Here is a 27,280-nt window from a genome sequence, read left to right as displayed (position 1 = left end):
TTAGAAGTTCATTGTTTTTAGGGAACACAAAATGAAATGGAAAAATCTTGAGAACATGATTTAAAATGGACAGAAAATGAAAGATGAAATCATACCACTGCTTGCAGCCCTTTCAAAATTAGTTTTAAGCCTCAAGCCTCTATCAGGCAAACCAGGTTTTAATCAGGGAAAATAATTTTCTATCAGGGAATGGTTTCAGAAAAGTAATTACAACAATATCCATTTGCCCCGATAAAGGCTTCCCAGCTGATAAGATAGAACCTGGCAAAGAGATCTCATTTTCTCCGAATTTGAGATTATGTCCTACTGTTGAATTTAATGCCTAAAGAAGATGCTTTATTGAGCTTTCTGAATAGGAGATTGGTTTCCTGTTGCCCTCTGAAAAGGAGACAGCGTATTTTAGAACAATAACACTTATCACATCTCCAGAAGTGAAGAAGAGCGAGAGGGAACAAAAATGCTGCTGGTGAATGCAGTATTTAAAGAGGAATTTCACAATGCAGCAAGATGAAGAGCTTTATGTAACACGCAGTGAAGTCACATCAATGAGACCTTAATTTTAATTAGGCCCTTATAGAACAGTTACAGTAATAAAAATGTTTGCGTTAATATAGTGTCAGCCTTCTAAAACGGTTCCAGTTACACTTTACTAGGCTGCATGTATAAATAAATATACTTTGTAGCCCGGTTATTGTGGGTACCATTAATCCCAGGAGTGACTAGCAATAGCTAGATGTTCAACTACCTGGTGGTGACCCTAAGAGTACCCCAGTGTCAGAGAGCACACTGTTGTCATGTTATTTACCCAAAAAGTGGCATGTAATATATCATTGGAGAACTAATAACTCACTGATCATTAATATTCTTGCATGACATATGTTAAACAAATTTTCCCCAGACAAAGGAAAAAAGGCCAACACCTCAACCAGTGGGCTATTTTTGCCCATTGGAGGTTGCAGAAAGAGCTCATTTGCACTTAAAAATCATCATCATCATCATGAGTGGGGAAAGAACCAACAGTCTACACCAGACAGCACGGGAAAGAACCTTATCTGGGGAGACCCCTCAGAAGAATACATTTAAAAGGATTACTGGACTGTAAAGAGAGGGAGAGCGAACCCCTAAGTTACCCATCCCTTTAGAGAACAAAGAAACCGGGACTGTGATTCCTTAAGGGTGGATCCAGTCACACTGGAGAAGTTGCTGTAAGTAGGGAAACCATCTTGAACAAGAATTATAGCTGGTTACATTAATTTTGTTTTTATGCCATTTTTATCTTGATTGTTTTTATGTGGTATCACTTAAACCTATGCTGTTTTGTTAATGGACTTATTTTACCTTTACCATAAACCAAACCAGTGTTTGGTTTGAAGTAGGTGGTTTGTCAACCTCAGTCAAGTTGCTAAGCTGCTGCATCTTGTCACTTTAAAGGAACAAGAAATGTAATAAGCTCTGTGAGAGTTGAGCAAGCGGGCTGGACCCTGCAGAGTTGTGTTCACTGATTACAAGTCCAAACCTTGCCCATCAGGTACCAGAGTCCTGAAGAACTTGCTGGCAGGCCAGAGAAGCTGGTGTGCCAGGGAGCTGATGCAGTGGCTAGCAATTCTTGGAACCTCAGCAGGTTGTCACATTGGTGCCATCTTCAAATAATGCAGATGGAGATGGACCTATCTCATAGAACTGGAAGGGATCTTGAAAGGCCAAGTCTACATTACAAACTTACAATTGGTATCACTACATCATGCAGAGGGGTGAAAATCCACCCCCTAACTTGTGAAGCTGAAGCCCACGTCCTGCCACCCACGGCTGAAACCAAAGCCTGAGCCTCGTCGCCCAGAACGTAGCTTCACGGGGCCCTCTGTGGGGTGGAGCCCCAGGCAATTGCCCTGCTTGCTTCCCCCAGCACCAACCCTGTGTACATTCCCATGGTTTTATTGGTTATTGGTCATCTCCTGTCTGGGACTTTTAACACAAATACATGTGCCAAAAATCATAGCTTTATATAGAGCACTGTATAAACAATTCATTGTATGAAATTTTAGTTTGTACTGACTTTGCAAGTGCTTTTTATGTAGCCTGCTGTAAAACCAGGCAAATATCTAGATGCGTTGATGTACCCCACCCCCCAAGAAGATTTCTGCATACCCCCAGGGTATGAGAACCACCGGCGTAGCCCTGGTTGAGAACCATGGAGACATGCCCTGAGGCTTTGCAAATCCCATTAATTTTCTAAGCACCTAAAAATTTGGTATAGTGACGCTCAGTCTCACCATTCCTAAATTCTTTCACGAATCAACCCCTTTTGCTTTGCACAACTCATCTACAGTCAGGATGCTGTTGATTGTGCAGAAGGCCATGTAGACTGCAGCTTGCCCTTGTGTATCTATATTGTTTCCACAGTGCTTCTATATCTATGTTGTCTCCACAATGCTGACTACAGTAAAACAAAATAGCTTCTTTTGGCAGCAAATCTAAGTAGATAGGACTTGGAAGAAGTCCAGAAAGTAGATCAGAGTGGTACTGAGGTTACAGCTTTGACAGAATCATTCTTCTGATCACAGAGCTGCTTTTCGAATTGCTTACTGCTTAATGGGGTTCTCATCCATTCTATCAACATGGGAGCAATTTAAAAAAAAAGCACGATTCATTTACTCATAGATGAGAACATTCTTTCCAGACCACGAGGGTAAATGAAAACGTTCCCATTTTCTAAGTCTTCTGCCTGGGTATTTTCAGTACAATAGTAGTCATTGCAAATACTCCAAGCATTTACCAAACGAAGGGAAGAATAATTCCCTCCATTCCAGGAATTATTGGGTGTAATTAGGGTGGGTCAGATGCATTCACAATGGTCCTTTCTAGCATTAAAGAATATCAATTGGAACTCAAGGGTGTGTGAGGGAGGAATAGCCATACATGTTGAACAAAAATGGTTTTTAAGCATGTTGGTAGCCCACACCAAAAAATGTAGTAAGATTTATCTCCTCGCTCACATGGACTGAGTTCCTACTGGAGGAAGTGCTCTGAGCCAGCCTCATCATTTGAAACTTCAGCTCTACATCTGCAATTCACAGTAATCAAAACCCTTGTGTGTCAAATGCAAATCACTTATAGGTTCCTAATTTAAACCAGCTTTTTTCTGAAGGGAGGTTTGTGGGCATGCAGTATCAGAGCTGATTTCATCAACCCCCACCCCCAATGTAGAATTTAATTTTTGGACCATGCTCGTTATAATTCATCAGGTTTCAGAGTAGCAGTCGTGTTAGTCTGTATCCGCAAAAAGAACAGGAGTACTTGTTGCACCTTAAAGACTAACAAATTTATTTTAGCATGAGCTTTCGTGAAGTGAGCTGTAGCTCACGAAAGCTCATGCTAAAATAAATTTGTTAGTCTTTAAGGTGCCACAAGTACTCCTGTTCTTTTTATAATTCATCAGTAATTCTCATTTTGACAACCCTTCAGTTGTACTTCTAACCCTAATCTAGTCCCTTCTTGAGAATCCTTCTCAATCTTCAAACAGTGCTAGTATAGCCAGAGATTAGGGTAAAAGCATTTGGGTCTCTTGGAAGGCACAATAATTGCATTTTAGAATACATCGTGTAGCTGACTCAAATATTTCCCCTGTACTGCTAAATATGAACCAACAAACAATGTGAAACTCCGCTCACAACAGACTGTAAAATGTATTGAACTAACTAGCTGTAAATTCACACGCATAAACCAGCTTTAAATATAGTGGGGATAAAAATGATTTCAAATTATATTTCTATAAGGCTAATTGATTTGTAAAGTGCTCTCATTTTGACTGCACCCTGTTGAGATGGGAGGCCACCCAGAGTGACTAAGGCCAGGAAGTGGTTCAGTTTCTTACACCATCTGTGGAATGCCTAAAGTGCATGTAGAGAGAGTTGGTCTAAATTTTATTTCACCTTTGATTGTCTGCCATCCAAGCAATAGCGGGCATCCAATCGAGTGCTTAGATGAAGTGTCCAATTGAAACAGTTGTTATGCTATGCAAGTTATTCATATAGCAACACACTGAACAAATGATATTTTGGGTAGACTGTGTTTTCCCTCTAGTCCATTCTTTTAGAAGACAGGAAAGAGATTTGGGGGTGGGGGGAGCTGCTAGAAGACAAACTAGCCACATATATTAGAAACAGTTAAGGCCCCAAGGAATATTGTATCCAGAATCGCACAGCGGTTACCAAAATGGTTTTCACCACTGGAGATACTTATTTGTAATCCATAGTATGGAGCGTACACAACAAAAAGATTTATGTTGTCGCTTCTCTAGCGGTGAGCTGAATAGTAAGGAACTGAGTGAGGAAAGAAGCATTTCTTAAGGAGTATGAAATTCCAATGAGCCCTTAGTCACGCTGTAGGGGTTACGGACAAGTCGTGGACCAGATACAGGTGTTCAATTAAATTACCTTTCATAAGAACATAAACACAACAGAATTGAGAGTGCTAGAGATGGAAGTGACCTAGCGCAGGATTGGTCCCCACAGGATATTTGATAAAGTTTTCCCCTTCTCCCTCCCACAATATAGTTCATAGAATACCAGGCTTGGAAGGGGCCTCAGGAGGTCATCTAGTTTTGTCAAAAATTAAAAAATGTTTCAATAAAGTTGAAATGTTGCTTATCAAAACAGAATATTCAGGGTTTTTTTTTCCATTTTGAAATCATTTGTTTCTTTTTAAGAGTCGAAATTCACATGAAGAATTTTAATGTTATTGAAATGGAATCTTCAGATCAGCTTGAAACAAACATTTTCAAAAATCAGTTTGCAGAAAATTTCTCTCCCCCTTTCCCAATCAGAACAAAACCAAAAAAATTTGAGATCTTAAAATATTTCATGGAATGGAAATTCCAGTTCTCGCAGAGCTCTACCAATATGTCAAAAGGGTGTTTAGTTACATTTCTGACTCTTTACTGCATCCCATTGACATTATACATGATTATTTCATAGGGTTACCACTTAATGCTTTCATGGCACCATGTCTATTAGGATGAGGATCTCCAACCACTTTGAAATAATGTAATAGATATGAAAATTTACAAACCCCAAAAGAGATTCAAAACTAAAGCTGATGGAAAACCAGAAAGTATTTTGCACAGGACATTCTGATATTTCAATACATCTCTACCTCGATATAACACTGTCCTTGGGAGCCAAAAAAAAAATCTTACCGCATTATAGGTGAAACCGTGTTATATTGAACGTGCTTTGATCCACCAGAGTGCGCAGCCCCCCCCCCGAGCACTGCTTTACCGTGTTATATCTAAATTTGTGTTATATCAGGTGGTGTTATATCGAGGTAGCAGTGTATTTGTTTTCAGCCCAATTCGAGTAAAAAAGTTAAAATATTAAAAACTTTTCACACAATGAAAAGTTCCAAACATTTTGGATTCAGAAAATGTCAGCCACAGGAGAGAGCATGGTGCATTATGGTCAGCACAGGGCCCATAATGATGAGTAGAAACATAAGGAACCTGGAACTTCAGCTCCCATGAGGAACTGCAGAAGCTCAGGAATAAACAGATGAAATGTAAACCGACCCGAAACTTTGATTTGCCTTATGCAAAATTTCACCAAAACTGATTCCCTCCCACTCACACATGCATCCCCCAGAAAATGTCTATTTCAATGAAACCCCATTGTCACATAGGAAAAAAGTTTCCTCTGAAAATTTTCAACCTTCCCTATTCAAAACAAAGCCCCTGCTTCAGAGCGGTGTGTCATTCCATCATAAGTGTCAAAGCAAACCTAACATAATTCAGGAGCTCGTCTTTAAAAAGGAGATCCAGTCATTGGCACATTTCAGAGGGTACTAAATATTTTTGTTTAAAAATTGGGGGAGAATAGTCACAAACACCAAACTTGTGAAAATTCCCCCCCCCCCCCAGCACCACTGGACTGGTACACAAGAGACCAGTGTACAGTTTCTACCCATGCTACAAGCTTCCTGCAGGACCCTGAGGGAGTCACTGTAGCCCTTTTGTATGACAGTGATAGCGCTAGTTCTCAGGGATGTTGTGATGATGATAATAGGGGCCATAATTGTCAATTTGCTGACTGCAACTTTTCTTCTTTTGGTTGAAAGGAGCTTCATGAGGTAGAGTATGAAATTATCTTAGCCTCACACTTAAGTCATCCTTTCATGTTTACAGGGGAAAATGGCCTTCAGTCCACATTTTAGCTCTCGACTACACAAGTCTAAACAGACATCTATACTGTGTATTGCTTTCCTCCAGCTGGGTGGTGGTTGTTTTGACTGCCACTACCTATTGTGCAGCAACAATTTGTGCTTCAAGCTTTGAGATATTCCTCTAATAACTTCCCCACTCACCATGATTCAGTCCATTCAGCTGCCATCCCCCTCTATTGCGTCTTTGTTTCAAGACTCATTATTCAACATTTAGCTGCACTGAACTATATTTGCCATCCATCAGCCTTAGGTGCTCAGATGATCCAGTACTTCTCAGACTTCACTGTGCCTCATTATTTGCTGTTCCCCATAATTTAGTAGCTTCTTCAGCTTTGGAAATTTGGCTTTGAATGCTATCATTGAGGTAATTTATATCAATAACACAAATTGCAAGACATGCAGGATAATAGAGTGGCAACGAGCATAGTGGTGGCTACACCTAAGCAAACCAACATGAAAATCACTGTCTAGTTCTTTTTATGATACAAGATTTGTTCCTCTGCTTTGAAAGGGGTCTGATCCTGCTGCTCTCACCAGTTCAAGTGGCAAAATTTCCATTAATTTCAATGGTTCAGGATCAGGTGTGGTTTATAAACAGCTGAAAAATAGGTGTAAGGAGTAAAGCTAGTTGAAACCAGCATGTTTTCCCTCACACCCACTTTGAATGAGACATTTCTATTCAAAAGTTCTCTTCAAACTAATATAGTAATTTCAATTTTGGAAACTGAAGAAAGTAGGCGCCCCTATGTGTCACTTGTAACAAAACAACAACAAAAAGTTTACACAATAGAGTTAATGATGATCAGTTACTCCTCCCTCTCCCTGAAGCGTAACTTTTGAAAACTTCTCTGAAGTTGGAGAAGTTACAAAATGGAGAAAGAAAAACCAACCAACCTTAATTTTTTGCAGTGTTGTTCCCAAGCTATGAGAGAGACAAAGTAGGTGAGAAAATCTTACCTCACCTATGTGACGCTCTGTACCTCGGGGGAACACCTTACACCCACATGTTCATCTTTATTAAATGATTATGTGGTATCCAATGCAAAGTGTCATGTTGGGTGTCTTTGGAAGGCTCATGAGGCACTGAGCACTGTTGTTACAGTAATGTATATAGTTATGAGGCTGAAAATGTGTCCTCATGGCTTCAAATAAGCCCAGGCAAAAAAAACTCTCCAAGAGAAGAGAAGTTCACACCTCATCAGGGTATGTATGGGACAAACCCAGCCCAGCCTCACAGGAACAAAGGACACTGGGCTAGGCAGCAACAAAATGATCTGTTGGACTCCCCAGTGAGTCACCCCCCTTCCTTTGGGCAGTTTGGGACTTCAATGAGGTAATGCTGATCTGATTCTGAAGGTGGGGGGCAAAGCCAAGAGGGAAGAAAGAACATGATAAAAAGGAGACGTTTGCCATGCTCCTCCTCTCTCTTCTACAGACACCACACCAAGTGACTGAAACGCTGATCAAAGGGGAGAGCCTGGCTGAAGAGCAACCAGCCAGCCTGTGGTGAGAAGCAGTTTGTAAGGGCATTGAAAATGTTAAGATCAGCTTAAGTTAAGATCACCTTCCGAAGACAGCCAACATGACAAACTTTGCATTGGATATCACACAACCATTTTATAGATATTAACATGGGGGTGTAGGGGGTTCCCCGGAGGTACAGAGCATCACAACCTAGCTTTCTCAAAACAAACACCTTACACATTCATTCTGTTTCATTCAGTGGCAAGAGAACGCACATGGGGGGGTGGCGGGAACACCAGTGAAGAGGGCAAAAATCCTAGGGATTTGTTTGTTTTTTAAACTGAAATCTAGACATCCATTCAAAACTAAAATGAATATTTGTTCAGAAATTTTGTGTTTCAAAAAAAAAATCAGAAAAGTTTTGGTCAATTTTCAAATAACCCCATATTTTGGTGACAATTTTTTTCAGGCAAACTATAGAGCAGCTCTATTTATTAAAATAAAGAGGAAAAAAAGTAATTAACTAGAGACATGCACAAAAAAATTCTTCAGTTGGACTCTGCATGCATTTTCTGGGAGACATCTGACTATTACAAGTAAACGCATATATTTCTTTCGTTGCCACTTTTCCTCTGCGCATACTTCCCTCCCCAATCCCATTATTTCTGAAGGCATCTCCTCACAACATGTTTTGCCTGGGATACTTTTTAGCTACAAGTGGGCTCAAACCAAAATCCCAATTTTGGACACTCCTAGATGTTCACATATAAACTTTGCAGAGTTCCCCCAAGTCTAGAATGGGCCAAAGCCAATTCTGAATAACCCCAATCATTGGACAAGTTTGGCTCCAAAGCCAGTCACAAATTCTACTGCTTAGTTCCATCTCTATTCATACTCATCCTGAACAAACAGACCTGTTTTTATGATACAAGATTTGTTCCTCTGCTGTTTTATGGGAATAGTCGGTCATCCCAGTCCTCAACTGCCATCACACCATTAGTTAGAGTCTCCTCTCAAAAGCATGGAAGTCACAGGCTAAGAAGTCACTAAGCAACAGGATACCAGGTTTCACACTCATTTACTTTCATAATTCAGAAAGCAAACAGCTGACCTACTTTGGGTTTCCTGTTTGGCCAGCTGGCTTACAGTATTAGGAAAAAAAATATTGTAAAATCCCTGCTACAGTGCTGTTTTCATTTCCAGAGATTTGAGTGTGGGGGAGGGAGAATGGGGAGCCACACCTCTAAGCCATTCTTGATATGTTATACAGGAACATACTGCAGCAGGAGTAATATCAGGAAATATATGAGTGTTGTAAATATGCCTTTTTTGCATAAAGTGGAGAGTGCTCTATAGCAAGTGTGATTAGTGGCAGCAGCTTCCCACACACCAAATTGAAAGCATACCTTACTGGTATTTTTCTCGATTAAAAATTGAGAGGAAAAACTACATTCCAAACCATAATGATGCAAGTGGATGTGTCTCACTTGCAGATAGGAATCTTGTGCTGCTCCCTGTGGTAAACGCAAAGTAATTAGGTTAGAAGATACCATATAAGCCCAGAAAAGCAAGCATGAGACCCACCTGAGGGCAGTTGTGGATCATTTCACTTAAACCATGTGTTCGCCAACAAGAAGTAAAGAAAGCCGTGGGATGTTTACGCCCATTATGTATGTGGATATAGATAGAGGAAGCGCTTTTGGCACAGTTCCTCTGAGTACTATTTTAGGGCTCCAGCTTGTTCTCTGATACACAGTGCATCAGACACTATGTGCGGTGTACTCCGGTGCAGGAACTGATTCCCCATGGTGCAGACATGAGACCCCCATTGGGGAAGGTTGGGGGTGGGAAGGGGAGTGCCTTGTTTATTTTTAGAGCCAAACAAGGCAAAACATAAGGAAGCACAATTTTGAAAGCTAGATAGTTCGGCTGAATGATCTTATGGACATTATTTTTATAAACATGTGAGGAGAACACAGTATTGTGGAGGTAGCATACAAGGTTGATGAGCATAAGTCTGAGTTAGATATGCAGATCAGATCGAGCACTGATATGCCCTTTATACTAAACCACATCATCATCATTTCACCTCTACACGAAGCAAGCTTTACAGAAAACCCAGCGTTAAATTATTACTCATGGTTTGCCTTATCGGGACGTTCCCCCACTAAGGTCAGGGCACAGAAAGATTAAGTGCCTTGCCAAAGACCTTACAAAAAAAAATCCATCCTTCATCTTTAAGTGTTACTGTGACCATTACTCATCTCTGTATGCAAAACCAGCTGGACTGGCCTCAGAAGGAGAGGAAGTTTGTCAACACCAGTTTTAGGCCTCTCAAAGTTGTTTTTCTATACATAACTCCATGATGTTAAGATCTGATCTCTCAAGACCTTCCAAGTATATAAGGCAAGTGCTACATGTCCCATTGGAAAGCATGTAAATCTCTCCACTGTTGTGGGGGCAGAAGGAGAGAGCTGGCAAGGATCTCCAGGGTCACTTATTCCCTCTTCCCCTAGCGATTGTCGTTTCCACTAGCTCCATCTGTGTTTTATCTGGTCTTTGAGCACACTTCTGAAAAAATTACCATATTGCTCACGTATATTACTTACAAGAGGATTCTGGGTACCAATGTCTCATGGCCTTAACCGGGAGCCCAATAATGAACTCTGGGTGCAGGAGAAACAAAAAAGAGGTGATCTGGCGATCTTGATCTGGCAAAACTGCTCCTTTAGCTTAACAACAAGAGAAACTTCTGGAATTTGGAACTGCAGTTCCAGACCGAACAATGCAGTTTCATTCTACTAATGGAGCCCATACTCCGCCCTGTTTGGAAGCGGATCCTCTGAAGCCTGCTGTTTAATAGGCATAGTTTGTTACTGTATCAAATACCTTGACATTCATGCATTATGATATGCAGGTTCCATGGTAATGGATGCCTTAAAATGCTAATAATGAATAATCATCATACCCCAATGTAGAAGTTAAGGCAGTCTCTTCCTCAGTCTAAAAAGGAGACACGGAGAAGGTGCATTGGGAGACCCAGAGCAGTAAAAACAAACCAACCAAATAACTAAAAGTTACCCTACACACACCTAACTCATTTCACCTCTCATGGAACGTTAATGTGGACAGAGCATTAAAATCGGTAAGGAGAGATTTGAATCGAAGGTGCACAGGGTTTTGGAGGTCATAGCTTGTGACAGGGAAGCAGGCACAAAGACAGTAGTGGCAGAGATAAGTAAAGAGGGTTGTAAGGCTGGCATGATTGGCAGAACAAATCACTTTGAGAATGATGACACAAGATCTAAGATATAGACCCACGCAGAGTTAGGTGGCACATGCAGGTGGGCATGAGAAGTTTCACCTTGTTGGGGGAGGGGAGAAGACATGGCCCGAGTTAAAGCAGTAAGGAAGACTGTTTTGATCACCGCATACACACAGAGAAATTAGATAAAAACAAATACTCTTGCTGGAAGGTTGCAACATAACACTGCTTTATTTCTTAGACTTCAGAACAACACACAAGAACAAAAAAACAGAAAGACAAAACAGGCTGCTCTCTAAGGTAGCTAAGCACAGCTCACCCCACCTTGCTACTTTCAGAAGGACTTGGATCACATGCTTGCTTTGCTACAGAGCCCTCTAGCCTGCAAGCAAGACCAAGAGACTGCCCCTGCTTGCCCCTTCACTTACCCCCGACCTCCCCGAGTGATAGCTTGCAATGCCAACATAGTTCTCAATGCACCTCAAAGATCATTTCAGTAGCAGTATTTGAGTGGCTTGGAAGATGAAGTAGTTAAAGGGGAAGATAGAGATTGTGAAAAATTGGTTGGTCAAACTGGCATTTTATTTTTGAAATGAAAATCCTGTTTCTTCCTAAAAATTCTCTGGTTTTGCCAGGGTCATTCCCTATTTCTTTCCTCTGCTTCCCCCCCTTTTAGTGGCAAAATGAAAAAATGAAAGGGGGGGGGGAAGAGAGGAAGAGGAAAGGAAGGTGAAATAAAAACAATTTCCCCCCACTGGAAAAAGTTTCCAAGGAAATTTCAGAAAAAGCAAGATGTTTTACAAAACTATCAAGGGGAAAAAAAAAAAAAAGAAGAAGATGCCTACAATTTTCCAACCAGCTCTACTAGGAGATAATGAGAGCATAGACCACACCCTAGCCATCAGCATAAATATCTTAGGATCATAGAAATTTAAGGCTGGAAGGGACCTCAAGAGGTCATCAAGTCCACCCTCCTGCACTGAAGAAGGATTAGACATAAAATGGAAGGGGTACATTTTTTATTTGTTGTGGAAGAAAAGAGTGGCAAGATTTGGACACAGCCTGAATGTACGGGGAGTCATATGAACCCCAGGTTGCAAGCCTGAGTGATGGGAGAATTGTGGTGCTTCCAGTGGCAATGGACAAAGGCAGAAATGGAGAGGATTCAAGAGGAAAAACAGCTACTTTGAAGTCGAGCTGCTGGCAAGTCAGACAAGAAGATGAGTCAGAGAGACAGTATTAAGTGTGGGACTGAACAGCCTGGAAAGGTAGAGGTTTGTCATCAGCATAAAGGGTATTGTTAAAACCATATGGTGTCTCCCAGGGATAAGGTCTCAGATGGAAATAGAGAGAATCTAGGTGGGGTTCTTTTGGGGTTGGGGAGGAGTAGGGTGCAAGGCAGAAGTAGGAGTCATAAAAGGAAGTGCTGAAGAAAGGTGGTCAGAATGATAGGCACAGAACCAAGGGAAAGCATAACACAAAGGAAGAGGCAGAGATATACAGTACTGTAAGTTGAAGAAAGGTCAGAGGGAGACAGTGTGGTAGAACACCCAAAAAAATCAAGCCAGGAAGAAGTCATTTATGGTGAGAGCAGTATCAGTGGAGAAGAGAAGGTGGAAACCAGGTTGGAGTAGATGCTAGAGTGAGTTAGAGAAGGGGAAATGGGACAATAAGACTTTTTCTGAGGCTGTGGGACTCTAGAGTAGGTTCAGGCAGGAGAACAAGGAGATGAAGTGGCAAGTGAGGCACTTTTCAGCAAGTGGCAGTGAGGGGAGGATAGTAGTTGGGATGGACAAGAGGAGACTTAGTGAGGGAATTCAGAGCTAATGACGGGGATGAAGGCAGAAAAGGAGGTGCTGGAAGAGGGAACATGCTCAAAGAGGCTCATTTGAGATCTACTCAATCTACTTCTCCAAGACGACAGCAAGATCCTGAGATCTGTCTGTTTTCCAAGCTGACCAGTTCTGTTCTTTTAAATCTTTCCTCATATGGAAGCTGTTCCATACCCCCTGATCATTTTTATTGCCCACCCCAGAGTCTGATGATCCAACTCTAACATCTCTTTTTGAAATGGGGCAACCAGAACTGCACAGAGTATTCAAGATGTGGGCATACCATGGATTTATGCAATGGCATTATGATATTTACTATCTATCCCTTTCCTAATGACTCTTAACATAAGAGGGCAGTGATCAATTGTTAATAATAAAAATAAAAAATAATAGGAGATATACCAATCTCCTAGAACTGGAAGGGACCTTGAAAGGTCATTGAGTCCAGCCCCTGCCTCTTCAGCAGGAGGAAGTACTGATTTTTTTTGCAGATCCTAAGTGCCCCCCCCCTCAGAACTGACAACCCTACCTAGGTTTAGCAGGCCAAAGCTCAAACCACTGAGCTATCCCTCCCCCCATTGTTCTCCATGTCCACTGAAGATAGGACAAGAAATAAATGGCTTAAACTGAAACAAAGGAGATCTGTGTTAGATATTAGGGAAAGCTTTCTAAGTACAAGGATAGATTAGCCAAACACTGGAATAGACTTCCAAGGCTGGCTGTGGAAGAACAGGTTAGACAAACACCTGTCAGGGAATCTCTAGGTATACTTGGTCCTGCCTTTGTGCAGGGGGCTGAATTATATGACTACTAGAGGTCCTTTCCAGCCCTACATTTCTATTATTCTCTTCCCTGATTGGATTAACATAAATGGTGGATAGAAAATGTGGTGCAAATTATTATTAATGCAAGATTCTGCAGTATTTGTTTAAAGTTAACTGTTTTTGGTGACCATTCCTGCCAATGATATGGTTTTCTGGTATATTTGTGTTGAGTGAACAGTGTGAACTCTTTCACCCAGTTAAGCCTTTCATTGCTTAAATACAGGATCACAGTTAGGGTAAGAGACAAGTTTCAGAGTAGCAGCCGTGTTAGTCTGTATCCGCAAAAAAAACAGGAGTACTAGTGGCACCTTAAAGACTAACAAATTTATTTTAAGCATGAGCTTTCGTGAGCTACAGCTCACTTCTTCGGATGCATAGATTCTATGCATCCGAAGAAGTGAGCTATAGCTCACGAAAGCTCATGCTTAAATAAATTTGTTAGTCTTTAAGGTGCCACAAGTACTCCTGGTTTTTTTTAGTTAGGGTAAGGACTCCCAGTTCTCTCTCTAATGCCTAGGCCTCAGCTGCACGACAGAACCTACCCGCTTCAAAACCTACCCTCAATTTTCACAATGATATTATGTACCCAGATGCTTTTTGAAGCAAACAGGGAAGTTTAGAAGTGGACTAGAAAGAATGTTGGAAAAATACTAGAGCTAGTGAAAAAATGGCGGCGGGGGTGGGAAGTGTTAGATTTTCCATGTGTTGTGATGTATATATTGTAATACACTATAGGCCATATGGACCTAGTATAAATGCTGTATGCTTGAAATGAGCATGCGAGTTGCGTGTTGGCAACTGAAGCAAGGATTTAAGGTTATGAGTGGTCAAGTCCATAAGAGGAAATGGAATGTCTTGGATTATGGCAGCCTGCACAGAACGGGTCTCCTGGAGTTATGGATGAAAGGCTTAGTAAGCAGACAAAGAGCTAATGATGCAATGGACTGGTCTATAAAAAGAAGTTTGCTTGCTATAGCTGAAGTTGGAGTCAGACACTGACCCAGAGCCCTGAAAAAGAAGGTGCGTGTAACGTGGGGCTCCCCGTGCCTTGTGATCAGACTGAATTTTGACTGGCCATCGGGATTTCCTTCGGATCCTCAGACTCTGGTGTGGTATGAAAGGAGTGTGAATGTGAAGTGAGTGGGCTTTATATTATAATCAATAAAAATATTTAGTGTCCGGGATCTGCCTGCTCCCCCACCCCATAGGGAGGTCTCTAACAGAGCCTAACACATGGACACTTAGTTTTTTGGTCTGTTTCGACAAGCAGCCGTCAACTAGTTGTGAAACACTCACACTGAAAACTCTACACAGACCTGCAAAATATCAGAAGTCTTCTGCATCTGAGAGGTGTTTTCTGAATCTGAATTGCTTGACAGATCCAGCATTGTAGGTCTGAACTCTGCCGTGGCTTCAGTCTTTTTTTCTAATCTATATCTAGGGGGAAGGAGTATAGTCCAGAGGATAAAACTGGTACTTCCAGCTCTGGCCCTTGGTTTCCCATCTGTAAAATGGAGACAATACCTTATCTTTGCAGGGAATCCTGAGAGCAGATTCTGACACATACTGGCTTTCTGACTGCAGTTAGCACACGTGGAAACCCAACAAAGTATGACAAACACTCACTGTGCTTGTAGTACCTTAAATACTGACCACATCACTTTCTGCTGAGAACATAGCTTCAAACACCACACTGGAAAAACACGTACAGGAGGATTTAGTGGGGTTGAGGATTGTGACATCTGCAGAGCTTATAAGTCTTTGGCATTTCATGGAACATTCTTCCCTCCCCTTTTAATTAATTCATTGTTTCTTTCCAGCAAAAACTTAATTAAAAATCCAAATTTCTAACTTAATGGAACCTTGTGCTATATAAACAATTATTCTCGGTTGACAACTGTTCTTTCCTTTGATCTACTTGCCGACTGCGATGCATGAAGTAATGCTCTGAATTCTACATTAGGTGCCATTGGTTGTTTACCCTGAATACAGTACTTGGGTTAAGTGCAAGTGCAGGGCTGAGTGGAATGCTTCTCAGTTTGTGTAAAAGTATTACAAATCGGGCCTGTAGCTATCCAGATGTATTCCAGTGGCTGAGCTTACCTAGTGAATAATTGTCACAGTCCTAATGAAAGTCTCCCAATAGGGCAAGAGAATTATATGGTGAAGTTTTGTTTGAAGATACCAAGGGTCAATTGTGCAAACCTTAGTCATGTTGACTAATAATACCTTAACTTCATTAAGACTGTTCATTGAGAAAGTGATTAGACTCTTAACGGATGAACATACTACTGTCATGCTAATTGTGTGAAGAGTCTGGACCGTTCTAGTAGACCTACAATAATCCTGAGCTTGTTTGGCTGTTGAGTTCTCCTTTTGCTGGTGGGAACATGGGCTGGAGGAGGGGTTGCGTGTTGTTACTTTTCTAGTCAAAGGAGAGATACAGGGCAACCTTTTCTAAGCCTGTCTCATTTCAGAACTAATGTCCGAGGGAGATTTCCTGTTTCTCTCCATAAGTTTATTCCAAGACAAGGAATATACTTGTTTGGAATTATTAGTAACCAAAACACGCCAAGGGCTAATTAGCTGGATATGAGCTTGACAATGCCAGAGCAATTTTGGGTGACACATACAGAGAAGCAGCAATGATTAGGAAGGTAATAGCCCCTCTTTATATGGTGTGGTGCAAGTATGCCTGGAAGATTGCATTGACTACCCTACATTACCAGAAAGTATTGATAAACCAGAGAGAGTTCAGAGGGGAGCTCTCTTTTTTTGGGTGGGGAGGGAATGGCAATACATTACTGCTCTAGTGCAAACACCAAGGGGGGACAGGTGTTAAATGAGACCATAGCTACTGCAGGAGCAATGGAATGAAATGAATAATGTATTGAGAACATTCCCCAATGGAGAGATTCATCAGGCAGTGGAATAGTCTCCTTAAGAGAAGGGGCAAATGCCCTTGGTGCTTGAGAGAAAACACTGAGGCCTGGTCTACACTAAGGGGGGGGGGGGTCGAACTAGGGTACGCAAGTTCAGCTACGCAAATAGCGTAGCTGAACTCAAAGTACCCTAGTTCGAACTACTTACCTGTCCAGATGCCGCGGGATCGAAGTCCACGGCTCCAAGGTCGACTCCACCACCGCCGTTTGCAGTGGTGGAGTTCCGGAGTCGACCGGAGCGCGTGGGGAGTTCGAACTATCGCGTCCAGATTAGACGCGATAGTTCGAACTCCGAGAAGTCGAACTCACCGCGTCGACCCGCGTGGTAAGTATAGACCTACCCTGAGATGTGTGTGGTGGGGGACAGCTCCGCTCTGACAGGGAGGTGGATTGGCTGACCTACAAGGCTATTTCCATCTTTAGCGTCTACACATTCAAACCCAGGAGACACTAGCAAAAAAAAGTTTAAGTCTGCCCGCTGCTGCGGAGGTATAACAAACCAGGGCTTCTTGCTCTGCTGTTTATTCTGTGGAATAGTCCCTCACTCCCGCCCGGAGAGAAGGACGTTCCGCTGAATTGCCACAGATCGTGAGCGCGGCTTTTGGGGGGGGCGGGGCTGCTTGGGGTGGTAAAACCCCTGGAGCCAGCCAGCCCTGCACCCTGTGGGACAGGCAGCCCTCATCCTTTGTTAAATATATAGATGTTCACCTATTGAGTGATGCTGCCAGCTTGTTTAACTTAAATTATACCCCACTAGCAAATCAAATTAGAGACGATTTGAGTAAATCTGCCTTCTAAAACAAAAGCGGATTTTCTCCATGCTCAGCCATTTGTGGGATTAAACGTGTCTAATGAGTTCCTATGTGCACAGTGTTTTTGTTTTCATGGATACTACAGCTGGATGAATTATTCATTTTATTAAAAAAAAAACAAAAACCATATTTAGCCTTTTTCCCTCCAATTTACAAATCAAGCATCTGTCGAAGTCAGGGTTTTGTTACTCAAAGATTCACTGATTGCTCACTCATACCAGTAATGCACATGTCTACACTGAGGGCAGCATAAAGCTTTCTTCCCCATGGCAGGGGATCCAGGAGGAATTCTTCCCCTGAGCTCCCCTGCACACAGTGTGAGCTTACTTGCAGCTACATCAGGGGCGCTGCTGGCTAGTGTATGGGGGAAGTGGAAGGGGCCATGGTCCTGGTCCCACCTCATTGTCATTCCTTCCCACCTCCTTGGATTGTCTTGGGAAGGGATGGCAATCATGCACTGCTGCTGTGCGGAGGCACATGGAGAGCAATAGATCCTAGTACCCACCTCACAGCTGGGTGCCACCAGACCAGGGATAATTTAGGCAAGAAGTTATTGAAGCTCCACGTTGTTCATATTGTCTACTGGTTTTTTGTGGCATGTGATTGGTGACCTACGTCATATCACATGGTCATTCAATTTGAGAATAGAAACAAGTTTTTTTTAACATGAGAACAATCAACAGCCAAGAGCATGTAATGCACTTGGTATAGGAATTTTCAAAATAATAATTTGTGCGATTTCTAGAATTCTCAAACATTCCCGCCTGCCCATACCCAGTATTTCAGTGTTCATGTCACACTCCCTGTCAGTTCTTGGGACAGGGAAACTAATGATCCAACCAGGGAACCAAATTCGGTGCTGAATCCTGGTCACATGCCACCTGAGGCACGCTATACATATGCTAAGAAGTAGATCAAAGGAACCAGCCCCACAAATGCCAGCAGCCAGACACACAGCTTTGATTGGTGAAAATGTGTGCAATATTTTTTTGAATTGCTTGCCCAGCCCCAAAGGATACCATATAGTCATGGGACAGTACTAAGCTAGGATATTGTATCACACTTTTGGGTATAAGCCAATCTCCAGTTGCTGGGACCTGGGAGAAACCTTTCACCGGAGTCAGGTTAGCCTATAGTTACCTTCTGCAGGGTTTCCTCTGAAGCAAAGGTACTGGCCACCGTCTGAGACTAGACAGACTGCCAATCTGATCCATTGCCAATTCCTGTCACCATGCTCCCCTCTCCCACATTAGGCATGCCTTGGGGGAAAAAAATTAATACACTAACCCTGGGCTCAGAGACCATGCTAACGGTCCATGACAGTAAAGGAATTAGCTATTGAGTAGGAGTGCTGTTATGAATAAGAAACCTCCAACAATGATATGTATTAAGGGACAAACCCCACCTTTTGTCCTCAGATGCAGAAGACACTGCCCATGGGATGGCTGGATTTGAGGTGTCAATGGAGGAGTTTTACACCTTTTGCACTCCATGGTGTGTGCCCCCTGCGCTACATTCTGAAAGGACAAAACTACAAAACGAAGTCAGCGGCTACTGTCTTGCAGAGGGCTGTCTGCAGCAGAATCTCACGCCGCTGAAGCTCCATGTTGACCCTGATGATGTGAATTGTTTAGTGTATGAGCCATTAACAATGATTTGCTTTGAGGTCAAGGGAAGCTTTCGGTCAGTCTAGAAATGGAGGTAAACTGGAGAAAGGACAAAAAACCACTAACTACAAAGCTATGAATTATAAGAGATTCCTAACAGAGTTATGACAAACAGCTGTTTCTCTCCGCTGGGATCCATGTAAACAGCTTCTTTAAATCCAGTCCATACTGCGTTCCTTTCAGTGAGCCGAGAGCTCCAACGAACACAAAAATCTCTAAAGGAAAACTCCACCAGTCAATGAGTTTCATGTCATTTATCATCAACCCATGACTCTGTCCTGGTGCCAAAAAGAAAACAGACAGCATCTGTTTTCCACACCCAGCGGAGTTTAGAGAAAAGATGGCAGAAATTTCATGAACATGCTGCTGTGGCATCTGAATTCAATCCTGAAAACCCAGTCCTGGTTTGTCCGTCTAAATGCTGCATTCTGGAGAAATCCCTAAATAGAACTGGACCGAACTCTTCCTCCCATTTATCATCACAGGATTTCCAGGCACTTCACACAGAGCAGTGTTCAGTCTCCTAACACAACTCACCAACCTCATGGGAACAAGGAGGGTGGAAGAGAGAGGCCTCCATTATTGAACTGGAGAAAGTGACACAGAGAGGCTAAGTGACTGGTCAAGTGGCAGACTAACTTCTAGTCTGCTGCTGTAATAACTGGACCACATTTCCTGGGTTGCCATCCTTTGGCCGTTCGTTAGCTAAGAGATTCACCACCCAGTGGTTACACTGGAATCTCTCAGGAGTAGAGCACCAAATTTTGTTTGAACACAGGCACAACAGGAGAAGCTGAAATTAGTTTAAGGGTTCTTAAACTGGGGGTCGGGAGTCGGGACCCCTCAAGGGGTCACGATGTTATTACATGGGGGTTGGCTAGCTGTCAACCTCCACCCCAAACCCCGCTATGCCTCCAGTATTTATAATGGTGTTTTAAATATATTTAAAAGTGTTTTTAATTTATAGGGGGGGCGCACTCAGAGTCTTGCTGTGTCAAAGGGGTCACCAATAAAAACAAGTTTGAGAGCCACTGTTGGAACAGTTCCATCTCACTCAAAGGTCCACACATTACTTGCAGTATAAGACATTCAGATCATCCATTGAGAATAAGCTACTCAGACTTCTGATCCATAGTTCATTTATTTTGGCACTATTAATTCATCTCTATTAATGTATGGCACCCATCACTCTAATCTATCTTAAGAGAAGTTTCTTGAAGTAGAGTTTGTGAAGGATTTTGTATTGTCTTATCAAAATGCTGTGCTGGCAGTCTCTGAACATGGGTTTCTGCCAGTATTTTCCAAATTCTGTGATGCACTACAGTAGATTTGCAATGCTATAGAAAAGCAGGTAGCATTTTGCAGAGGCAACATTTAGAGCCAAGATGATTTTTTTCCATCTTTCTAGTCAAGAGACCAGGTAAGGTCCCTCATGACACATACAAAATTCAAATGGCTACATGCCTTCTCTTTTAATAAAATTACTTTCCTATATTTTTGCAGCAAATATTGAGACGCCTACTGAACAGCTGTCAGGGCAATTTTCTTATTCCGCTACTAAATTCTAGACTTTGAATATTTTTTTTGTTTTGTTTTAAACCACACACTGCTAACGGGGTTGCTAGTTAAAAATAAGATACTGATGTATTTTGGCATCTACTTCCTTCTCAGAATTCTATATTGCAATGTTGTCATCACTTAAAATTCCATCACTTCCACTGATTCAGTGACCAGATGACATTATCAAGCAGCACAAATCTGCACAGAGCAATTACACAATGCAGAAACAAAATTAATGCAAAGAAGTTCATTATCAGTGACATCAAACCAGCACTGTGTAGACAAATTCTCTTGTTTCTCTGACACTAGGCAGACATGCTTATAACTGCAATGATGCCTTCTGTTTCACCTACTGATCCAGCTAAAGTCTTCAGGAACTAAATGAATTTCAGACTTAATTACACAGGGCCAGATCCTGTTGGGCTCCACTCTATCCTTTGCCTTAAATGGGAGTTTGCCTGAGAAAAGACTGAAGAAACTGTTCCTTAAAGACACTTTACTGACAAGGGGAATGAAATGAAGCAGCCCTGCACTCATTCAATTGTACCCAGCCACAGTTGCATCCTTCCATCTTTGTACACCTTAGCTGGGCTTAATTTCTCATCCTAAACTTGCTATGTCACCCTCTGTGCCTCAGTTCCCCACCTATAAAATCGGGGGAAAAAACCCATTCATCTGTGAGCTAAAATTAACAGACACTTGCAACATTCTTGGAAAGTGTTACCCAGAATCGCAATATTTCCCACAGTATGAAATTAACATGTTTCGTGTTATCCTCAAATCCATTTGAAAAGAATTCTCTCTTGCTGTTAATTGCATGAAAGACTTTGCTGCGCTTTCATCATAAACAAAATTGCAGACAGTTCCCTTGTTCGATACAGAGATGTTAATTGCCCTGGGAGTTGATAATGCCATCTGCTTGCTGGGAGCACGATCCAAAGCCCATTGCAGTCAATGGAAAGACTCCCATTGAACTCATGGGCTCTGCCTCAGCAGCAGAACTGAGTGAATGTTAAGTAAAGACAATAACGCAATGTACATGAAACAAGGTATTAATCAGGGTGTCTGGGGCTTTGGCATTGCCTGGGCCACATTTTGAGAGAGATACCCAGAAGCCCTTGCATTCATGATCATGTGATTTCCCCCCCCCGCCCACACACACACGGTCATACATCTCAACAGTAACTATAATACTTTTTGTCTGTAAGGAACTGATAATTAATTTTAGCTTCTTTTCATGGCCCTTTAGGAACTGGAGACAAAGAGGAAGAGCCAATACCAGAGGATCACTCTGCATAGCCTACCAGCAAGTACTCCGTAGACCACATTTTGAGCATCAGTGATCTACCCAATGGGTCTTCTTTAAGTTTATCATTTATGATCCCATGAAAATCAATTAGCCTATGGCAAACCTGCTGCTTTTCTTGCTGTTGACCAACAGGCACCATTTTCTCATTTAAACTAGCGTAAATCCTGACTAACCCTAAGGGTTCCAAATAGCCAGAGCTGGAGTCGCTACTGACTTTATCACATTGAAATCTGTCCATCTCCAGTGACTTCAACGTAGTTCCTCTTGATTCAGAGTAGTGCAAACGGAGATTGGAGTCAGACCCATCGTGTTTATTGCCTAAACGATTCCTTTGTCCAATAAATCATACTTAGTCTGTCATGTCTGTTTCTGTGACCAACTCTCATCTTGAACGCTTCATTCAACTCTTTGCCTGGCCATGAGCCACAATAAGTATTTCACTGAACAAAACAAAAAGAAATGGAGAGATATAATCTCCTCATATAAAACCTGACCCTGCTCCACTACAGTCAATGAGAGTTTTACCATTGACTTCACCAGGAGCAGGATCTGTTCTATAGGAGGGAATTTAAGGGCTTGATCCTGAGAGGCGCTGAACATCCACAGCTTTGATTGGGTGTTGCGAATGGGATTTCAGTGGAATTTCTCAGAATCAGGCCCTAAATGCTAGTGGATTGGCTCTGTTGAGTCTGTGTGTCCAGGGGTGGGAAAGGGATTGTAATGGAAACATGGCATTAGTTACTTAAAGAATAACATTTTTTCCCCCAATGGGACTTGGGAGATGACTCCTCTCTAAGGCCTGGTCTACACTGGAGGGGAGGGGCGGAAATCGATCTAAGATACACAACTTCAGCTACAAGAATAGCATAGCTGAAGTCGACGTATCTTAGTTCAACTTAGATTGACTTACTTTGTGTCCTTGAGGCAGGGGGTCGATGGCCACCGCTCCCCTGTTGACTCCTCTGCTGCCTCTCGCCCTGGTGGAGTTCTGGAGTTTGGGGATTGATTTATCACATCTAGATGAGATGTGATACATTGATCCCCGACAGATTGATCACTTGCCCATGTGAGAGATGGCAGTCAAGTAAAATGTGCACTTCAGAAGGGGAAGATTGCAAAAAATAATAGAATGTGCAGTATTTTAACTCTGAAGGAGGCAGACACAGCCTGTATATTGTAGCGGTCAGTATTCTCTTCATAGCTTTAGTTTTCAGTGCTTTACTCGTCAGCGTTTCAGAGTAAATGAAGGAGCTGTCCAATGCCCACGCTACAAGTTAGCTCCACTTATCTTGAGATGGGAAAATTAGCATTTTATATCTACATATGTATGCACACACATGCTCTCTCTTCCCTATGTTGTGTTATTACTTTTTGTGCCTACTATAAATATCCTGTATCCAATCACTGACGATTTAGGAATAATTTAGCCACCAACCAGCATCTCAAAACATGCAACTTTTTTTTTTGTTCAAGATTTAATCTATTTTATGCAATTTTCCCCTGCCGGCTGATGAATGTAGAAATTAAAATGTCACAAGACTATGTATGCAACATGGCTTTCAATAGTGTTTGTATCTATTTTCTAGTAATTAATATCTCTGGGAGAAATTCTGTTGCTACTGTAGTTATTTAATGTAATAAAGCACTGCAATGAAGCAAGGTTGAAGAATGTATGGAGTTTTATTAGTATTAGGTAATTCTAACCTCTCTAATGAGGTCTACTGACCCCAGCCCATAGCTTCATTTCAAAGCAGATTCTTTAGCAGTTATTTGTTGAGTTACAGAAATATAGCAGCAGTGGGATCATGAGACAAAACTTCAGAGATTTGAGGTAATTAACTCACCCAATGCCAAGAGCGCTCATAAAAAAAAAAAAAAAAAAAAAAAAAGACAGTTGAAGGCAAAAGTATATGCAAAAATACAGAATATAAAAATTTAGCAGTCTCTCAAGTTAAGAATACAAAACCTACAATACTGTTATATTTGGTATTAATAGGACTCCGTATCAGAGCTGATTCTTCCTACTCCAAACACAGTTCTTGTCCACTAAAAATGTTGGGCTCCCAGGTCTGTTCTTGTTTATACTAATGTAAATCAGGAGCGACTCCACTGAAATCAATGGAATTACCCAGGGTAAATAAGATCAGAATCTGGTTCCTTGGCCAAAATGTTCAAGTGTGGGAGCCTTAATCCAGGCTTCTAAATCCATATTTTGGGTCCTAAATAGAAGCTGCCCAGTTTTCAGAGGTTACTGGCTACTCACAGTTCCCCGCAACTTCATTACAAGTTTCAGCGCTCAGCACCTCTGAATGGGTGGTCATTTAGGTATCTAAATGTGGATTTAGGGAGCCTAATTCTAGGCGCACGGAGATGAACATTTTGACCCATATATAGGTTTTTAATATATTGTTTCAAGTCCTCCAATGACGTAAAGTAGCTTAATTGCACTAAAGTCACTGGAGCTATAATTTTGTATGCCAGCTGAAAATCTAGTCAGATGTGCCAAGATTTTTCTTTAAGAGGTGAAGAGATTTCATCCCAGATAAAATTATTGTGATGTGTGTGTGTACAAATTCCCCAAGATCAGAATCTTGCCATGAGTCCCCTAGTACCTTATAGCTATTACAGCTTCACATAGGCTCTTTAGCTTAGTTCCCAGGAAAAGCACTTAAAGCCTCCTACTCCAGGCTAATTCATTGAACAATGAATAAGTAAAATCTGTGCAGTATAATAAAACCATTGATCATTACGCTTTAAAAAGACGGGCTTCTAAATATTTAGGAAGCAGTGTGTATTCAGGGGAAATGTTTATGGGCACTGGGATATTAAACTGTCACCCATGAAATAGTAAAACTCATTAACGCAGAGTTTCCTTTTAAATGTTAGAAATTAACTTTATTACTGTATCAGTAATGGCAAGCCTGAGTCTTAAATCGCCTGCCAGTTAGTATTTGTGGATATTATTAAAACATTAACTATATTTTAATTGGCTCCAAGAAAAAAAAAAAGTTCTCCCCAACCTAGCATTTTTGTTGTTCATTTAAAAGCAACTGAACAGAAGAAGGGGGGGAAACATTCCTATTAATATATTTATGGTGTTTATTGAATTTACTTTTCCCGTGTTTATCAAACTATTCTCTTTCTTTAGCTATGTCAACATGTGAAAATATGCCTCTTTTCAGCCTTCCTCCTGCCAACGTATGGAATCTATATGGCAGTAGTGACCTCTAGTGTTCAAAAAGATATCAGAACTCAGGCAGTATTTTATTCAACCTCACTACAGCAAAAATTTCATGTAGTAGAGATTCTTCTACCCTCCCCCCACACCCCGCTTACCTACCATTATTACAGGAGTCAATTATATTTATAAAACGGGTTATAAACACATCAGGAGGTGTGGATATTATCAGCTTCTACTTATTTCATGACCTGATTTCTGAAGTCATTAATAGATCTTTGGATTCTGGACTTCTTAAATTCATAACATTGACCTCTATCACTTCCCTAGCAAGAACTTATAAAAATACAATTCAATACCTTCTGGACAGACTCAAGTATCCTTCCTTATGTAGAATCTTAACATTTCCCACCATTTCTTGTCTCGGTTTTTCACTGCCATCTCTTACTAATCTTTATTTATTTTCCTACTATTAAGCAGCACAAAAGATCATATTCACCATCTGCATATTCATTACTGCACCAAGGGTTAGAAGAATAAAGAGAGAGAAGCCTTAGCCCACTCTAAGTTTCCCTTTCACTGTGACACAGCATATCATACCATGCCTCTGAAGGATCACTGTCTGCAGTGACAAACACAGCTGGCATAACCTTAGGGCCAAAACAAATAGAAGGGGGGGTGCTTTGAGGGAAATGATCTTATAGGATTTCTTCTCATCTGATGAAAAGGAAATAGAAGTCAGACTTGGAAGAGAAAGATCTACCCATTTTTGGATGCTAGGGTAGGAACCTCTAGGACACTAGCCATCGATCAAGTTTGTTTTCAATGTGTTATTTAAAAACACAGCACCTTTCAGACTGCAGAGTCTTCTGCATTCATCCTTCACACCTATTCATGCGCTGTGAAGGTTTGATTTCAGAATGCAACGGGTCCTTCACATCACTTTAGAAGTCTAGCAGGAGCTGCTGTTTGTGAGGATCAGATATTGCCACCTGGCTAGCCTAAAATTTATATCCGGAACACAGTTAAAACCTTAATGTCATATGGGCATGAGCTAGGTAAGAAGACAGACTAATTCTAGTTCGGGGGGGGGGGGGCGCACCTTTAAACATACTGCAAAATCCAAGCTACAAGCAGAGACCCACAGCGGCTCACTGTAGGCATCTCTGCGATATCGTCAGTCGCTTGTACAGTGAAACAGCAGCGCAAAAAAACAGGGAACCAGGCAAAACACGATCAAACCCCACTTCAGCCTGAAGCCCCGACAGGCAGGACTGTGGCAAGGAACCTCTCCATCTTACTTGAACTTTGCATTTTAGGGATAACAAACTCCTTACCTAGCCAGCCGGAAAGCTGACTGAGCAAATCAGGGGCTTAGCTAACTTTCCTGGAGGTCATGCCCAATACCCTACACGGCAGCTTTCCTCCACCCTAGCAAAACACCCAGAAAGCAGCTCATTTGCCTAGGTCCCTGGCATGCCCCTTGCTACTTACAATTTGTTGCTGCTAATCCCAGATGCCACAGACTGAAGAGCAGCAAAGTCAAACGACCGGAGAGTTTGGGAGCAGAATCCATTGTCCGCACAGGGCGAGCAGGCGGCTGGCTCCCTAGTCCCCAATTTCAGATCGCCAGCCGGTCTCTCCTCTGGGTTTGCTGCTCCCCTTCCTTTTGCTCATTGACTTCATCCACCATCCAGACGCCCCAGATGAAGCGGTAGCGAGAGAGACACTCCTACAGCAATCGTCTTAAAGGAGCAGGTCCGGGCAAGCGGCGGACCCGTGCAAATCTAACACTGAAATTCCCCTTCGGAGCTCACGTTCAGACTAATCAGCAAACCAGGCGCTGGGCAGCTCCTTATAGGCGACAGGAGCTGCGCGCTCCACCTCCCGCTGCCTGGGAGGACCCTGCTTGCAATCTGCAGGCGTTGATGATAAGCATCAGAGTCACCGTGTAAATCAGCTGCCGGGAGCAGATCTCTCTCTCTCTCTCTTTTTCCGGGGGCTGCTCCTGCTAGAGCAGCTTCAAGCGACCCCAGCGAGGAACCAAAACCTCATCTCACCCACCCCAGAGAAGGTGGAGATGGAAAAACACCTCCTGAATCATCCAGTGCATCTCCTCCGCGAATCTCTATGGGTAGGGGAAAGGGAGTGTGGGCGGAGGAGGGAAGCCGAGGTTATTATGAGTAATGGCGAGCTGCCCAAGAGTGCAAATAA

At 42.1% G+C, this 27,280-nt stretch overlaps 1 protein-coding gene across 5 annotated transcripts in view; it reads right to left on the bottom strand.

The window, feature by feature from the left end:
* Window positions 1-26,925, bottom strand: part of CNTNAP5 (contactin associated protein family member 5) — a 397,960-nt gene extending 371,035 nt beyond the window's left edge. For 4 of the 5 annotated variants that reach the window (XM_039494759.1, XM_039494757.1, XM_039494760.1 and 1 more), the window contains exon 1: window positions 26,561-26,925. In XM_039494759.1, the coding sequence (XP_039350693.1) occupies window positions 26,561-26,642 (82 nt within the window). In that variant the 5' untranslated portion in view covers window positions 26,643-26,925. Of the gene's footprint in view, window positions 1-10,286; window positions 10,405-26,560 lie in introns of those variants that run through there. The other variant, XM_039494758.1, reaches the window with a different exon arrangement.
* Window positions 26,926-27,280: the final 355 nt, after the last annotated feature.

Source organism: Mauremys reevesii, linkage group 11 (genome assembly GCF_016161935.1).
Source record: "Mauremys reevesii isolate NIE-2019 linkage group 11, ASM1616193v1, whole genome shotgun sequence".
NCBI lineage: Eukaryota > Metazoa > Chordata > Testudines > Geoemydidae > Mauremys > Mauremys reevesii.
Note: the sequence above shows the minus strand (reverse complement) of the source record. Positions and strands in the feature narration are given on the sequence as shown.